This window comes from Gopherus flavomarginatus, chromosome 15 (genome assembly GCF_025201925.1).
Source record: "Gopherus flavomarginatus isolate rGopFla2 chromosome 15, rGopFla2.mat.asm, whole genome shotgun sequence".
Lineage (NCBI taxonomy): Eukaryota > Metazoa > Chordata > Testudines > Testudinidae > Gopherus > Gopherus flavomarginatus.
The window spans coordinates 19,670,234-19,684,362 of NC_066631.1; the positions used below are offsets into that span (position 1 = coordinate 19,670,234).

Consider the following 14,129-nt stretch of genomic DNA (forward strand, 5'->3'; position numbering starts at 1 on the left):
CAGGTCCACGCTCAAGTGACTAGCCTGAGCCTCTGCCAGTGCTGAGGATCCACACAGCTATTTTTAGCATGCTAGCGTGAGCCCCACTATCACACATCTGCTTACCTGGGCTGGTAGGATTGTGCCTCACTTCAGAGTAGACATCCCCTTGCATTTCTATGACAAAAAGTTCTGGGCCAATTTCTTTTTGAAAATTGGCCTGGTGTCCAGCTGATCTCTTGTGCGTCTCACATCCTGATGTGCTGCGTGGCCTTTTAAAGTAGGGTTGCCAAGCCTCCAGGATTGGCCTGGAGTCTCCAGGAATTAAAGATTATGTCATGTCGTGAAATCTTCAGGAATGCATCCAACCGAAATTGGCAATCCTATTTTAAAGTGCACCCAGGACTCTGATGACGTGGCAGATAGTTCGAGTGATGGAGAACAGGTTGTTCTCAAGTTGTATGCAGCTGTCATGATTCCTGTGTCAGTTAATCTAGAAGGAGGTTTTGGCCTAAACGACGGACTTTAGAGTCTTAACATTTGTAAGGTTTTGATGCTGCTTGTCATGAAGGAAATCCTGAGATCAGTTAGTCCTAGCTAACAGCTAATATTCCTCTTCCCCGTCCTCCAGAATTGTGGAGGGCAAATATTTCTCTTTTTTCACAAAGCGTTACTGTTAGTGGTGATTAAACCAACAGCTGCTCACGGGTGCAGGTGCAGTTAAGCAGTCGGAACTTTTGGTACTTACTCGTACAATCCAAACATCTTGAATCTGCAAAATCGGGTTTGACATTTTGTAAGAACAGGCTGCCCCATGAGATTGATTTATTTCTTCCCAGATTCGTATCACACAGAATATGCTTGCTTGTGGCTTTTTGGCTCTTAAGGTACAATTCTGCAGCTTGTTGGGGGTGGATGGGCCCCTGCATCCACACAGAACCCCACTGACTTCAGAGGTACTTCATGCAGGTACAGGGATTTGCCAATGTAGAGCTTCTTTGAAATCACTGAGGCACCATATGGGCAATCAGGTCCGGTACATGCAATGTTACGTCGTCTTAGGTGTTCCAGTTCCAGTAGCAGATGGAATCTGGATGTGCAGAATGCTACAAAAATGAAAATAGTGAAACTAAAGTTTGGTCAAATATTTTCAAACCTCAGGAAAGGTTGAGTTTGAGATAAAGCTTTAAAAACCTTGGCTAAAGGATAATGTTAAATCTGGATCTTATTTCATCCCATGTTAATACCCTGATATTTCGGACAGTTGATGTTCCCCAGAAAGGATGCTTGGGCAGTCTATTTTCTGTATTTGCCTTTTCAGATGTGAGTTAAAGTAAAGATTAACGTGCAGATCGCTATTTTGATGCACTACTTTCATCATGTCATTTTCCATTCGTGTTTCTTAGAAAACACTCCCTAAACCCTATGACATTGCAAGAAAATGTATAACACAGAACCCTCTTTCAGAGGACTTTAAATGGCCATGCACTGGACCATACTGATTCCTTGAGGGTTTTCTTTCTGCAGCAAGATATAGAACAGTAAGGAAAGCACCTAATGTATTGAACTTTATCTGGGGGCCCTGTTTTCCTCACCTGCCCTGTCTTTTGATGGACTGCTCTGTGTTTGACTCATTATCAGCTGCCCCGAATACTGGAGTCATTAGTCAGCTGCACCCAGCCAAGCATGGCCTCGCCTTTCATTTTATCTTCCTACCGCAGCAGCGGTGTATTACAGCATTGCATATGTTCTCACTGATTGCTTAATATGCCATAGTTTTGTACCACCAGAGTGCTGTCAGGAATCCCCACAGTTAGCAAACTCCAGCAAGTGTGTTGTGACACACTGATGTATAAAAATGAGCTTCCAAAATGCCATGGGAGTGTGGTCTCCTTTGTGTTTCCATGGTGAGAGAGAGCCTGGCTTAGACAGGTATTGGGCCTAATTCTGATCTCGTTTACACTGGTAAATTCTACTGACTGTAGTGGCGCTACTCTGGATTTACACCAGTGTAACTGAAATCAGAGTAAGGCTCATCTGTAAAGTCCTTTGGGAAGGAAAGTGCTGTGCTGTACTAATCAGTTCATTGGCAGACATCTTTTTTGGCTGTCGATTTACAAAAGCATAGAACAGAACCATTCCTGATTTATTCTTTAAGATTCTGACCTCCAATTATTACTAGTCCAAAAAAACCCAAAAAATCACCTTTACTGCCATGTGTCGTCAAGAGTCCATTTCTCATCCCAGTTCCCCGTTTATAAAGCTAACTGTTTTTGTAGCCTCTCTCCAATGGGATTTTCAAACCTTGCCATTGTTAAGCTTGCCTGCTCGTGCAGCTCCAGAACACAGAATCTGTCCTTGAGTTCATATCTCAGAGCCCGTGTGACTGCTCATTACACAGGACATGATTTGTAGGAAAAATAAATGCTTACACAGGTGCCATGCAGTTTTCCCACTGATCCATCATCAGAAGTCAAGGTGCTGCTTATGCACCTAAATCAAAAGGAAAAATTGGCAATGCAGCCAGGCAGTAGAAAGCTGAAATATTTTGGGTGTGATGCATTTTTTGAACTGCACTCTTTTCGGTCAGGTATATTGGGAAGTGTGTGTGTTTGTGCACGTCCCCTAAAGTATTTCAAATGCAGCTTGGCTGCAAATCAAATGACTTTTTGGAGGGGAAAAATAATCTGTTATTTCAAGCAATATTTATATATCAATCTAATGCTCTTCATTTTCTCTGTCATTTGATCTGTTTTGTTCTTAATGAACCACCAAGTAGTATCCTCCAGTTTGTTTAGGAAAGCGGGGTGCAGGGGCATTACTCCCAAACACCAGCCTGGAGGAGAAACGTACAAGATGGTCTGTTCTTGTTCACACCTAAGGTCACAGAGACATGAGGTCAAAACTAGTTCAGCTCCTCTGTCCTTGCTGAGCTCTGGCTTTGACATCGATATTCCCCATGACACAGAAAGGATTTCAAGTTGTGTTCATTGAAGAATATCTTAAAGTAATTTACACAAATTAACTGCACAGTATCCTTCCCCGGCCAATACTATCGATTCCTCAGACAGCATTTCAAAGCTTGACCCATGCCAGAACAAAAAGCCATTGTATTCTCTGTTTCTAACCTTATCGTTTTGCCACTGCTGTCACGTATACTTGGTGCTTATATTACCTGCCACTGGATTGTCTCAAAACATTTTGAAAAGACAGTCTCTCAACACCCCTGGGAAGTAGGCAGGCAATAGTAGCACATGTGCACTGCAGTTCTTGGTGGTGCTCTCCACCTGATGAGCTCTGAGTGCTTTTCCAAGGCAAGGCAGGGGTCACGTTTTCAGAAGTGCCTCAGTAACTTAGGAACCAAAAGTTGCCATTTTAAAAAGTGACTGAGGAGCTTAAGTCCCCGTGACTTTCAATAAGATGCAGGATCCGAAGTGTCTAAGTCGCTTTTGAAAATGGGACTTGGGCCTCTAAGCTACTGAGGCACTTTTGAAAATATCACCCAGTATTGCTGTCCTCCTTTGATTGAAGAGTAGATGAGTGACAGAGCTGGGAACAAAAGCCAGGTCTCCTGACTCACAGTCCCGTTACCAATCCACTGTACTGTGCAGTAGCATAATAGCTAGTTAACACTTGGGTGAACCAAAATGTGGAGAGGTTAAGGGCTGAACCCCCAAAACTCCAGCTGAAAATAATGAAATCTGCAGGTGCTCAAACCCTGAGTGAATTAGCCAAGGTCTTGCAATGAGTCACGACAAATCTGAGAAGAAAGCCCAGGATTCCTGACTTCTGGCTCCCTGCTCTGTAGACCACAGTCTTGTACAAGAATGATTTTCTGTACAATTTCTGAAGCTACTATTTGGTGACTGTGGGCTCCATACTGCCATATGGAAATGAAGAGAGGAAGAGAGGGATGATGGGAATTTTTGTTTTACCTTCCTACACAAAGGGCTGCATTGTGTTGTATCTGCTGCTGTCTCTCTTGTGTGGTCATGGTTTGTATTTTTAACATTTTGTTGGGGGTTCTGAGATTTGTGTGGGCTTGTTTATTTTAAATCAAAATAAATAAAAAGGTAGGAGGGGGTTGGGGGTGGGGAAACAAACGAAGTATGTCTCTGTTGCCCATAGAGAGAGAGATGAGCACACAGTCACATCCAGAAAATTTATACTCAGCCTTATTTAATTGAAGAGTCACTGCTTTATTGTACAGCGTCAACAGCTGCAAAAGACATTTTCCTGCGAGAGAGGACCCAGCATCTGGGAGAAGTCTGTGTGCCTGAAGATATTGTTCCTCATTAGGGAGGAAAAAGAAATGAGTCCCCAAGGGGAAGCATTTTATTGCGGGAAGAAGCTGCTTCCTGTTAATCTTTTTGGGGAATGCAAAAGGGAATCACACTGATTCCAGACTAAAGGCTTCCTCTTGCAAGATGCTGATCACTGTGGCCCAGGTCCAGAAAAGCACTTAAGCATGTGACCAGTTGATTTTTCGGCTCATCATCATTAGAGCTTGGTAAACAACTAATGGTTTGCTCAGATACTTGCCCCTTTTCAAAACTACTGAATTTGCTTCAGCTTTATTCGCATTCCTTTTTTATTCCAGTTCCTAAATCAAATTTACTCCTCCGCAGTTGGCCAACAAAAGACTTATAAATTATGTAAGTCACACTTATGACCTCACAATGGGACATGTTTGATGCATGTGCTTTGCACAGGCTGTCTATAAAGGGACGAATCTCATCCTCCGTGAATATTCTGGAAAACAGGTTTATCACCAGGAGTGTCTGCAGAAACAAGCGAATATATTTGTGGAGAGCACCTTTTGACCTTGTAAACATGACTTGACTTACCAGGAAGCTGGTTTGGAGAGTCACTCTCATCCAGTCAGGGAACAAAAATGCTACCAGATTGATGGACGTGTGCAATCAAAACTAACCAATGCTGCTCAAATTTCAGACACTGAATACATCTAGAAAACCTGACCAATGAGGGAAGATTGAAAAAATTGGGTTTATTTAGCCTGGAAAGAGAAGACCAAGAGGGGACATGATAACAGTTTTCAAGTACATAGAAGGTTGTTACAAGGAGGAGGGAGAAGAATTGTTCTTCTTAACCTCTGAGGATAGGACAAGAAGCAATGGGTTTAAATCGCCACAAGGAAGGTTTAGATTGGATGTTAGGAAAAACTTCCTAACTGTCAGGGTCATTAACCATTGGAATAAATTGCCTAAGGAGTTTGTGGAATTTCCATCAATGGAGATTTTAAAGAGCAGGTTAGACAAACAGCTGTCAGAGATTGTTTCAATAATACTTAGTCCTACCATGAGTGCAGGGGACTGGACTAGATGACCTCTCAAGGTCCCTTCCAGTCCAATCTAATTCTTTGATTCTATAATTTCCATTGAAATGAACATCTCCAGGTTTTGTTCTCTCTCATCCTCAAGATTTTTTCACCTTTCTGGGGTGGAGAAGCATGAACTAAAAGTCTGTTGATAGTAAAATTCTGATTGCTGGTTAATCACCTTATATGCACTATTTTGAATTAATTCTTGTGGAATTATCAAAACACTTCTACTACATGCACACTCTGTGCAGGAACATAGTTTCAGAATAGGCGTATTCAGACAGTGAAAGGATTTTTTTCCCTCATCTGAGAGAAGTATATTAGCAGTATATGTAAATTATAATGGTAGCAACATCCTCAAAATGGAACATTTCCTTAGGAATTAATGACATGAGAGGTTAATGGCCCAGGGCAAAGTTTCAGGCCACCAGCTCTTCCAACCAGTCATTAATCTAAAGGAAACTGCACACACTTTACTGCTAGAAATGTAGAATCTAAGACAGTGGTTCTCAAACTAGGGCCGCCGCTTGTTCAGGGAAAGCCTCTGGTGGGCCGGGCCGGCTTGTTTACTTGTCGCGTCTGCAGGTTCGGCCGATTGCGGCTCCCACTGGCTGCAGTTTGCAGCTCCAGGCCAGTGGGGGCTGCGGGAAGCAGCGGCCAGCACATCCCTCAGCCCGTGCCGCTTCCTGCATCCCCCATTGGTCTGGAGTGATGAACCGCAGCCAGTGGGAGCCGCGAGCGGCCGAACCTGCGGACGCGGTAGGTAAACAAACTGGCCCAGCCCGCCAGGGGCTTTCCCTGAGCAAGCAGTGGCCCTAGTTTGAGAACCACTGATCTAAGACAAATCCCATCATTTGTCCTGAACCTAGTTTCCTCTTACTAATGTTTCTCTTCAGCATGCTGTAACCTGCTAGTTAAATTCAGAGATGGGGACCTACTACAACAATATCCTAAATTCACATAGCATCTTGTGACCTGCAAAGAGGTGTTATTTCTTTACATGCAGGGTGTGTGAGAGCACGGGCAAAATACGCGTACCGTGTACCATTAAACCTGTAACAGGTATTTAGGAAAGCATATTGTATTTACCCAAACTGGAATTTGACCAGGACAAATGTTCCTATTGTACAATTGTCAGGGGCTCTTTAATTATGTTAGAGATTAGGGGCTTAGTCTGATATCACAGCCAAAAAGAGGCCAGATCCTCAGCTGGTGTAAATCAGTGAGACTCCATTGAAATCAACAGCACTGAGTCATTTGACACCAGTTGAGAATCTGGCCCAATACCTTCAACAGCTCAGGGCCCTGTGGCATTCGCTTAGTGCTTGTGTAGGAGAAAGAGTGTTACCCACAGCACTTCCTGCAGCACTCTGGGTTTTCTTGGTGGTTACCCCTCCAAATGCTAGTAAGTCCTGACCTGCTTCGCTCATGGATTTTGATGACCAAGTCTCTCCAGGGTGACTAGTGATTTGGGAGGCCTCTCTTTTTGGATTCTCAGCTGGACGTTGGAGTTGCAAAAGGTGCTGAGCACCCACTCTGTGAAAATCAAGCCCCCTGAGGTGTCTGAAGTTGGCCACATAAACACTGAGGTGCCCCAAATCACTAGTCACTATTGAAAGTCTTGACTGCAGAGCCCCTGGCTGCAGATGTTTTGCACGCAGTAAAAATGACATTTTCTTTTAGAATTGTCGCCTTTTTCTAATGTCTCCCCCTCAAACCAAATTCATTTGTGGAAGCAAAATGCTCACAGTGGTTTTTTATATTCGTTTCTTAAACTAGTTCAGCTTGCTACCTGCGAAGTTTATTGGGTAATGTTTGGGGAGAAGGGCGAGAGGAGAGCCAGGAGCTAATCAAGCCATTTCAGTCTCCATGTCAGAAAATAGCGCTGATCAAATGTGTTTCCATCAACAGCTGCCTTTTTCAATTATGCAGAGAAAACATCAGGGAAATGGTGTGCAGTGCAGGATAGCCTGGTAATGATGTGAGAGGCTGAAATGGCCAGCAGAGAAAGAGGGAGACAGCTGAAGCTGTACCAGCAATGTGAGTGTTACAATAGAATCCATTATAGATAAGTAATAGCAGTGCCTCAGCAAATGAACCTTTTCAAGGGCACTAGATAGTTCCTTCCATAGGTCGGGCTGTCTTTTTAGATGTTAGATACATTTCAAGCCCAGCAGGGAAGAATTGTTGTATATATCTATTTACTTGGCCATTTGTTTAAGGTTTTTTAACCTCCTGCCATATAGGCAACAAACTCCTGATGGCAAAAGGGAGCTTATGTGATGACACCATCACTGCGGCCACCTGCTGCTACCAGTGGATGCATTCAATTCAGACATTCATCTGATGTTGCCACCGTTGGCAATATTTTATCTGCATATGAAACCAGCTGATGAATATGATCCTCAGATGCCACCTGCTTCTAGTTTATGTTTTGTGGCTTTGGATGCTCACTGGAAAAGCTAGGTTACCTGGTAAGGGTGAGCTGACATTTTAGCAACAACCCGTTAAAGAAAGGAGGGGGGTCTGCTGGATTTTCACAGTAAATAAAATATGTTTCAGGTCGTCTTCATCCTCTTTCTTTTCAGAGACACTGTGTATGGACTGTTTCTAAAACCAAGGCCATAGATGGAATTTTCTCCCATCTATTAGAAAATCAGTGTTAGCAAACTTTGAGCCTGATCCAAAGTCCATGAAGTCAATGGGACTCTTTCCATCAACTTCAGTGGGCTTTTGATTGGGCCCTTGGGAACAATGCTGCAGCTATTGAATGGCCAAACTCACATTAATGTTAATGGGAACAGGGACATGACCAATTATTCTAATCATTTATCCTTGCTGCAGCCTCAAACATCTGTGCTTTTACAGCCCTGGCTTTTCCTGATGAAGGTCCTGAACCTGCAATGTGAGTCACATAGAGCCCTGCTGAAATCAGTGGGACTCTGTACATGGGTCTGCATGGGTCTGTCCCAGTGGATCACATTGCAGGATGAGGGCCCATAGCATGGCAGCAAGAATTTGAGATGCAAATAAACGTGGTGCCAACTGATCTTGTGGCATTTTCTTTTGTAATTTAGTTAAGTTTATTTTGGAACTCTGAGCAATAATAAAGTCATTACACACTTGGCAGGGGACTTGGCATTCCAGTTCATCACATCATTAGTAGTATTTTTTAAAAACATAAGGTGAAGGGAGATACTTGTTGCATATCAGTGAAATATCACTTCAGTAATTAAAAAAAGCTATTAAACATCAAAGGCAGTATTAAAATTTCATTAGTGCAAGTTTGGGGTCAAGGTCTAATGAAGGAGCAAATTGGATCTTCTTCCACGTAAAAGGGTAATAGCTTTTTACGGTTATTTTTGTACTGTTGATGGATTTGTCATCAGTGTGTGTGTTTTTGTATGTACAAGGCCAGAAAGTTGCCAGACCATTTTGCTCAGTCAGACAGTTGCTAATGCACCTCGCCATTCTCCCATGTGCCCGTGTAAAGTTATGGAAGGGGAGGATTGTGTGGTTATGCAACATCACAATGGAGCATTTTACTCAAGGTACCCAACAAGCAAAGATGCCCCCAGAAACTCTAGGCAATTTCTGCCTTCTCAGCTAAGGGCAGGTATAGTTACTGCAGATGAAATGCATGGGAAGTATTGTAAAATGTAATTAGCAACTGTTACTTGTTTGCCATTTGCTGGTACAATTTTCATGCTTATAATATAAATTAAAAGTTGTGGGGATTTGTTTTAAATAAGTGAGATGCTATGAAAGCTACAAGTTGTACAAAACCATGATGACTCCTTGCATTACGGTGCAGCTGGAAAAAAAAACAGAGATGAGTAATGAATGCCACAATTTTATTATCAGTTTTGACGTGAACTCTTTGTGACAAGGAAGTATGGGAGAAGTTCTGCTGAGCTCTAAGTAGCACATGATTTTTACAGCAGTTTCTGGATGCTTTGATTTCTTTGGAACATCTCTTTAAAAGGAGTATTAAGTTACTTTACATTAAAGGTTTCAGACCTAGCTCCAGGGTTGCGTGTAAACTTTTGATCTTTTCAAAGCGCAGCACTGGGATTGTTTTCTCTTTTCCTGGTGAGTTTTCCTCTTCTAAAAATTCACCTTAGTGAAGTAATGCATCCCACCCCCCTGCCCCCCAACGACTTTATGAGGGGTGAAATTCATTCATGTGCAGAGTGCCAGCAAAAAGTCTACATACCACTTAACACCTTGATCCATCAAAAACCTTTCAGCGAGTGCTCTACTTGCAGGGACTTCTGCCTGAGCAGGGGATACTCATGTGCTTCAAGTGAAGATCATTGCTGGATTGGGCCTTAATCTCCCCCGTAAAGGGTTTAATTGGGTTCTGCTGGCCCTCTGCACAGGGGTGAATTTAGCCCTAAAAGAATTTGGGGCATCTCTGCAGTAGTTTGTTTATTTATGTCAGAGCTCACTATAATCAGATTCTGTTATATACTGTTTAAACACCTTTGTTTTTCTCCTCTTTCTGGGCAGGACACCAGCAATGATTGGATGTTCGTTTGTGGTGGACCGAGAGTACTTTGGGGAGATTGGCCTGCTTGACCCTGGCATGGAGGTCTATGGGGGAGAAAATATTGAACTGGGCATGAGGGTGAGTAGCAAATGAGAAATTTCATGTAGTACCTGTGTACAGAGCACAAGAGGAATGCTTGGCCCTACAGAACTGTCCGCTATCTTTTGGTTTACTACACAGAGGTGGCTGGTATTGCAGAAGAATCAAAACAATAGCAAAACCACACACAACCACAATAAGAGATTGATCATGGTCCCGCTAACACTGTGCAAAATTCATAGAATTCAGCAGTATGGTTTTTACTCTGTGTCTGTGGTTCAGCTCATTGGGCCAGATCCTCAGCTGTAATAAATCAGCATAGCTGCATTGACTTCAGTGGGCCTATGCCAGGGTGGTTTGATTTAAATCACCAGTGTTAATTATGGTTTAAATCAGCAAGCAGGAAACCTTGATTTAAATAATCAATTTTAATCTTGTTTTGCCTTTGTAGTTTTTAGTTATTTTCCTAAAGAAATACTGATTATCATTGGCTGGTAACTATTAAAACATGGTGATTGACAATTATGTATAGCCGTTACACTACATTTGTTACTTTCTTTTGCTAACCAGGAGGATACAGTATATCTAGGCACATTTTTAAGCTGTTCTATAGCTTAATTTGCATTTATTAAAATTCTTAATTTTTACATTTTTGTTTATATTAGGAAAAAACTTCTTATTTACTAGATGATCAATTTGGTTCAAGCCCTACATGGATGGAAATTAAAATTCAGCTAAAATGCACAACAAGAGTATTTTAGTTAAATAAAATTACCTTAAATGTGCTAGATACATGAGACAAAAATTATCAAAAAGTTTATCAAAACATTTTTTCATTTATTAAACAAAGGAAGTATCATCTGTAGTTAGTGAATTGAATTGTTTGTTTCTGGTCACCATGTCCATCAAGATTTTAGAGCTAGTAGATCTCATTCTCTCACACCTAGCATTTATTCATAAATTGGAAGAGGAAAAGCAGCTTTCCTGCTTTTTCATCTCCCAATTGGTTTCTTAACTTTGAATGAAATAAATAATCAAACTGATCTAGTTGAATTAGCTGAAATGAAGGGAATGTTCTTTCTGAACATTCAGAAGAGGCGACTGCTGTCAAAAGCTGGTTTAGCACTTCAACAGCTCTGGTTCCAGGTGCTTGGCCAGTAACTTCCATCAGTTCAGTGGTTTAAATTTTAAAGAAACTTTGCAACAAGCATGTACTGCTTAATATTTTATTAATAAATTGAAACTGGTTTAATACATTATAGTCGGGTTTTAGGCCTTAGCATGGATTGCCATAATTTCAAATTTAATTTTAAATAGGTTTATATTAAAAACCCCTTTATTTAATTTGAATAAAAAACTCTCCAATTTATTTTTTTAATCTGTTTATTTTTTTAATTATTTTTATCCCTCCTGAGTTAAGCTAGTTTACTCCATTTGCTCATTGTAGCATATATATCAGACATGCGTGTGTGCATGTGCGCACACAAACAAAAATAGTCCCAATTATCCAAATAGCATAGGGGACAGAGATTTCATTCAGATATTGGAGAGGGCAGGACTCATTCAGCAGCAGGGTGGTTTTCCCCATGGCCAGGGGCTCATCTTCCTCCTCCTCCTCCTCACAGTCCTGGCTTGGGGTCACTGCTCTGCCCTGCCAGGACTGCAGCCTCCCCACCCCCATTTCTGCACCTTGTAGTTGCGGGAGCCACGTGTCCTCGGCCCTGCAGCAGCACCGGGAGCCCTCTGCAGCTCCACTGTCATGGTCATGCTCACTCCGTACCATGACAGCCGGACTGCAGAGGGCTCCCTGCACTGCCACAGGAACCATTCAGCAGCAGCTGGGGACTCCTCCTCCTCCTCTCAGTCCTGGCTGGTGGTCTCCACTCCATTATCCAAACCTCCCTGCATTATCCAAGTCCCTTCATTCGCCCCCAGCATGGAACATATGCCCTCTGCAGCATGTATCTCGTTGGGGGACAAGATAAAGGGTTCAGATAATAGGGGTTTGGATAAATGGGAGTATACTCTCTATATCGTGTGCAGGATTGCAATCCACTAAAAATTCGTAGACTTTAAGGCCAAACCATTGTGATAATGTAGCCTGACCTGTACAACACAGGCCATAGAACTCCCCCAAAATAATTCCCGGAGCAAATCATTTGGAAAAACATCCTGTCTTTACTGAAAAACTGCCAGTGATGGAGAATCCACTAGACCCTGGGTAAATTGTTCCAGTAGTTAATTACTCTCACTGTTAAAAATGTAACTCTTATTTCGAGCCTGAATTTGTCTAGCTTCAACTTCCAGCCACTACGTTGTGTTATCCCTCTCTCTGCTAGACTGAAGAGTCCATTGTCAAAAAAAAATTCACCATGTAAGGACTTATAGACTGTAATCAAGTCGTCTTTTAATCTTCCCTTTGTTAAGCTAAATAGATTGAGCTTCTCAAGTCGATCGTTATAAAGCATTTTTTCTAATCCTTTAATCATTCTCATGTCTCTTCTCTGAACCCTTTTCAATGTATCAACATCCTTTTGAATAGTGGACACCAGAACTGGACAGAGTATTCCAGCAATGGCCACATCAGTTCCAAATACAGTGATAAACTACCCTCTGTATTCCTACTAGAGATTCCTCTGCTTATGCATCCGAGAATCATATTAACCCTTTTGGTCACTGCTAGGACCTCCTGTTCAACAGATTATCCACCATGAACTGCACATTTTCTTCAGAGTCACTGTTTCCGAGGATAGAGTCCTGTGGCCTATGTTTTTTGTTCCTGGAAGTATGTATTTACATTTAGCTGTGTTTAAATGCATATTGTTTGCACCCAGTTTGCCAAGCAATTCAGATTGCCCTGTACCAGTGACCTGTCTTCTTCATTATATTACTGGTCTGGACTTTATTCTGTTTGCACAGTATCAATGTGATCATGTCAGGATCACTTGTATCTAAGCCATTATTAATTTTTTAATTCTGGGATCCATTCCTCTTTATCTAGAAAGTCCATGTATCTCTGAACTCTCCAGGTGCATTCTTTGCAAAATAAGGACTTAAGGGGAAATTGTGGCTCATCCCCATCGCCACGAAGGCTCCCCCAGGATTGAATTCAGGGTGGCTCCATTGTACAAGGAGGAGTGATTCCGCTGTATAGGCTTTAGGGATAGTTCCCTGTTGCACAATGGGGCATGCCCACCCCGCTGCCTCGCAGAGAGCTCAGCTCTACAGGACCTCTCCATCTGCCCGTGCACTAGGGATGAGACTGTAACATCCAGTGCTTTGAGGATTCTCTTGTTGTCTTCTCTGCTCATTTCCCCAGCCAAGGAGCAGCTTGATGCTACCACAGAGAACACTGCAGCCTCAGGGCTCAATGGCTTGGTCTTCATTTCCCTTCATGCATCTCCCCAGCTCTTAGCCCAGTTACTCAGGCTGCCTTCTGGGCTAAGGAGATCTGGTCCTTATTGGGGAATGTGCTCACGTAAAGCAGCACCATAGAAACAGCAAGAAATGCTCCCAAGAGGTAAAGATGTACTGCAAAATATGGACCCCTTAGTTAAGGACAGTGTCTGTCTACATTAAGCCAGAGCTGCCTGGCATATTGCAGCTTCAGTATATTGTGATCCTTTGCTGTGATTTTCAAGGGTGCTGCACGCCCACAAGCCCAAAGGACCTGTCAGAGGTCAGCACTTCTGAAAACTAGGCCACTTAATGTCACTAGAACACAGTCTCCTCATTATAAAGCAGAGTGTTTAATTGCTTCCTCTCTCTCTCACACCAGCACACCCCCAGTGTATGCAGTGTGCTCATTAAAGCATGCATTCTGTTCCTGCTGGAACATTAACCCTCAAATTAATCCAGCCAGCTCGTTTATATAAAATAAATGCAAACCTTCACACCGACAGGCTAGGAGATGTGAGAGATGTGTGTTTGCACATATTTGTTATTCCAGCAATGGAGTCTGTAATGGGACTGTTGGAGTAGGGTACCCATAGTTGGATGAGGGGCTAACTGCAGGTTTGGGGCCGATCTGCTACTACCACAATTCATTCTGTTTTTCTTAGGAGATGTAAGAGGATCAGGAAATTATCAGGGCTATGTGAGCTCCTGAACTTTCCTTTCTCACTCAGCAGGGCTTTGAGCTGCTTGAAACTTTTTCCATATGGCTGCTTAAAGAATAAATTGAACATCTTGGCAGCACTCTGTAGGAACTGATGAATA

At 42.5% G+C, this 14,129-nt stretch overlaps 1 protein-coding gene across 1 annotated transcript in view; it reads left to right on the plus strand.

The window, feature by feature from the left end:
• GALNT9 (polypeptide N-acetylgalactosaminyltransferase 9) overlaps window positions 1-14,129 on the plus strand; it is a 214,411-nt gene that overhangs the window by 107,967 nt on the left and 92,315 nt on the right. Inside the window, exon 6 of the mRNA XM_050924109.1 lies at window positions 9,833-9,950. Coding sequence (XP_050780066.1) covers window positions 9,833-9,950 — 118 coding nt within the window. The remainder of the gene's footprint in view (window positions 1-9,832; window positions 9,951-14,129) is intronic.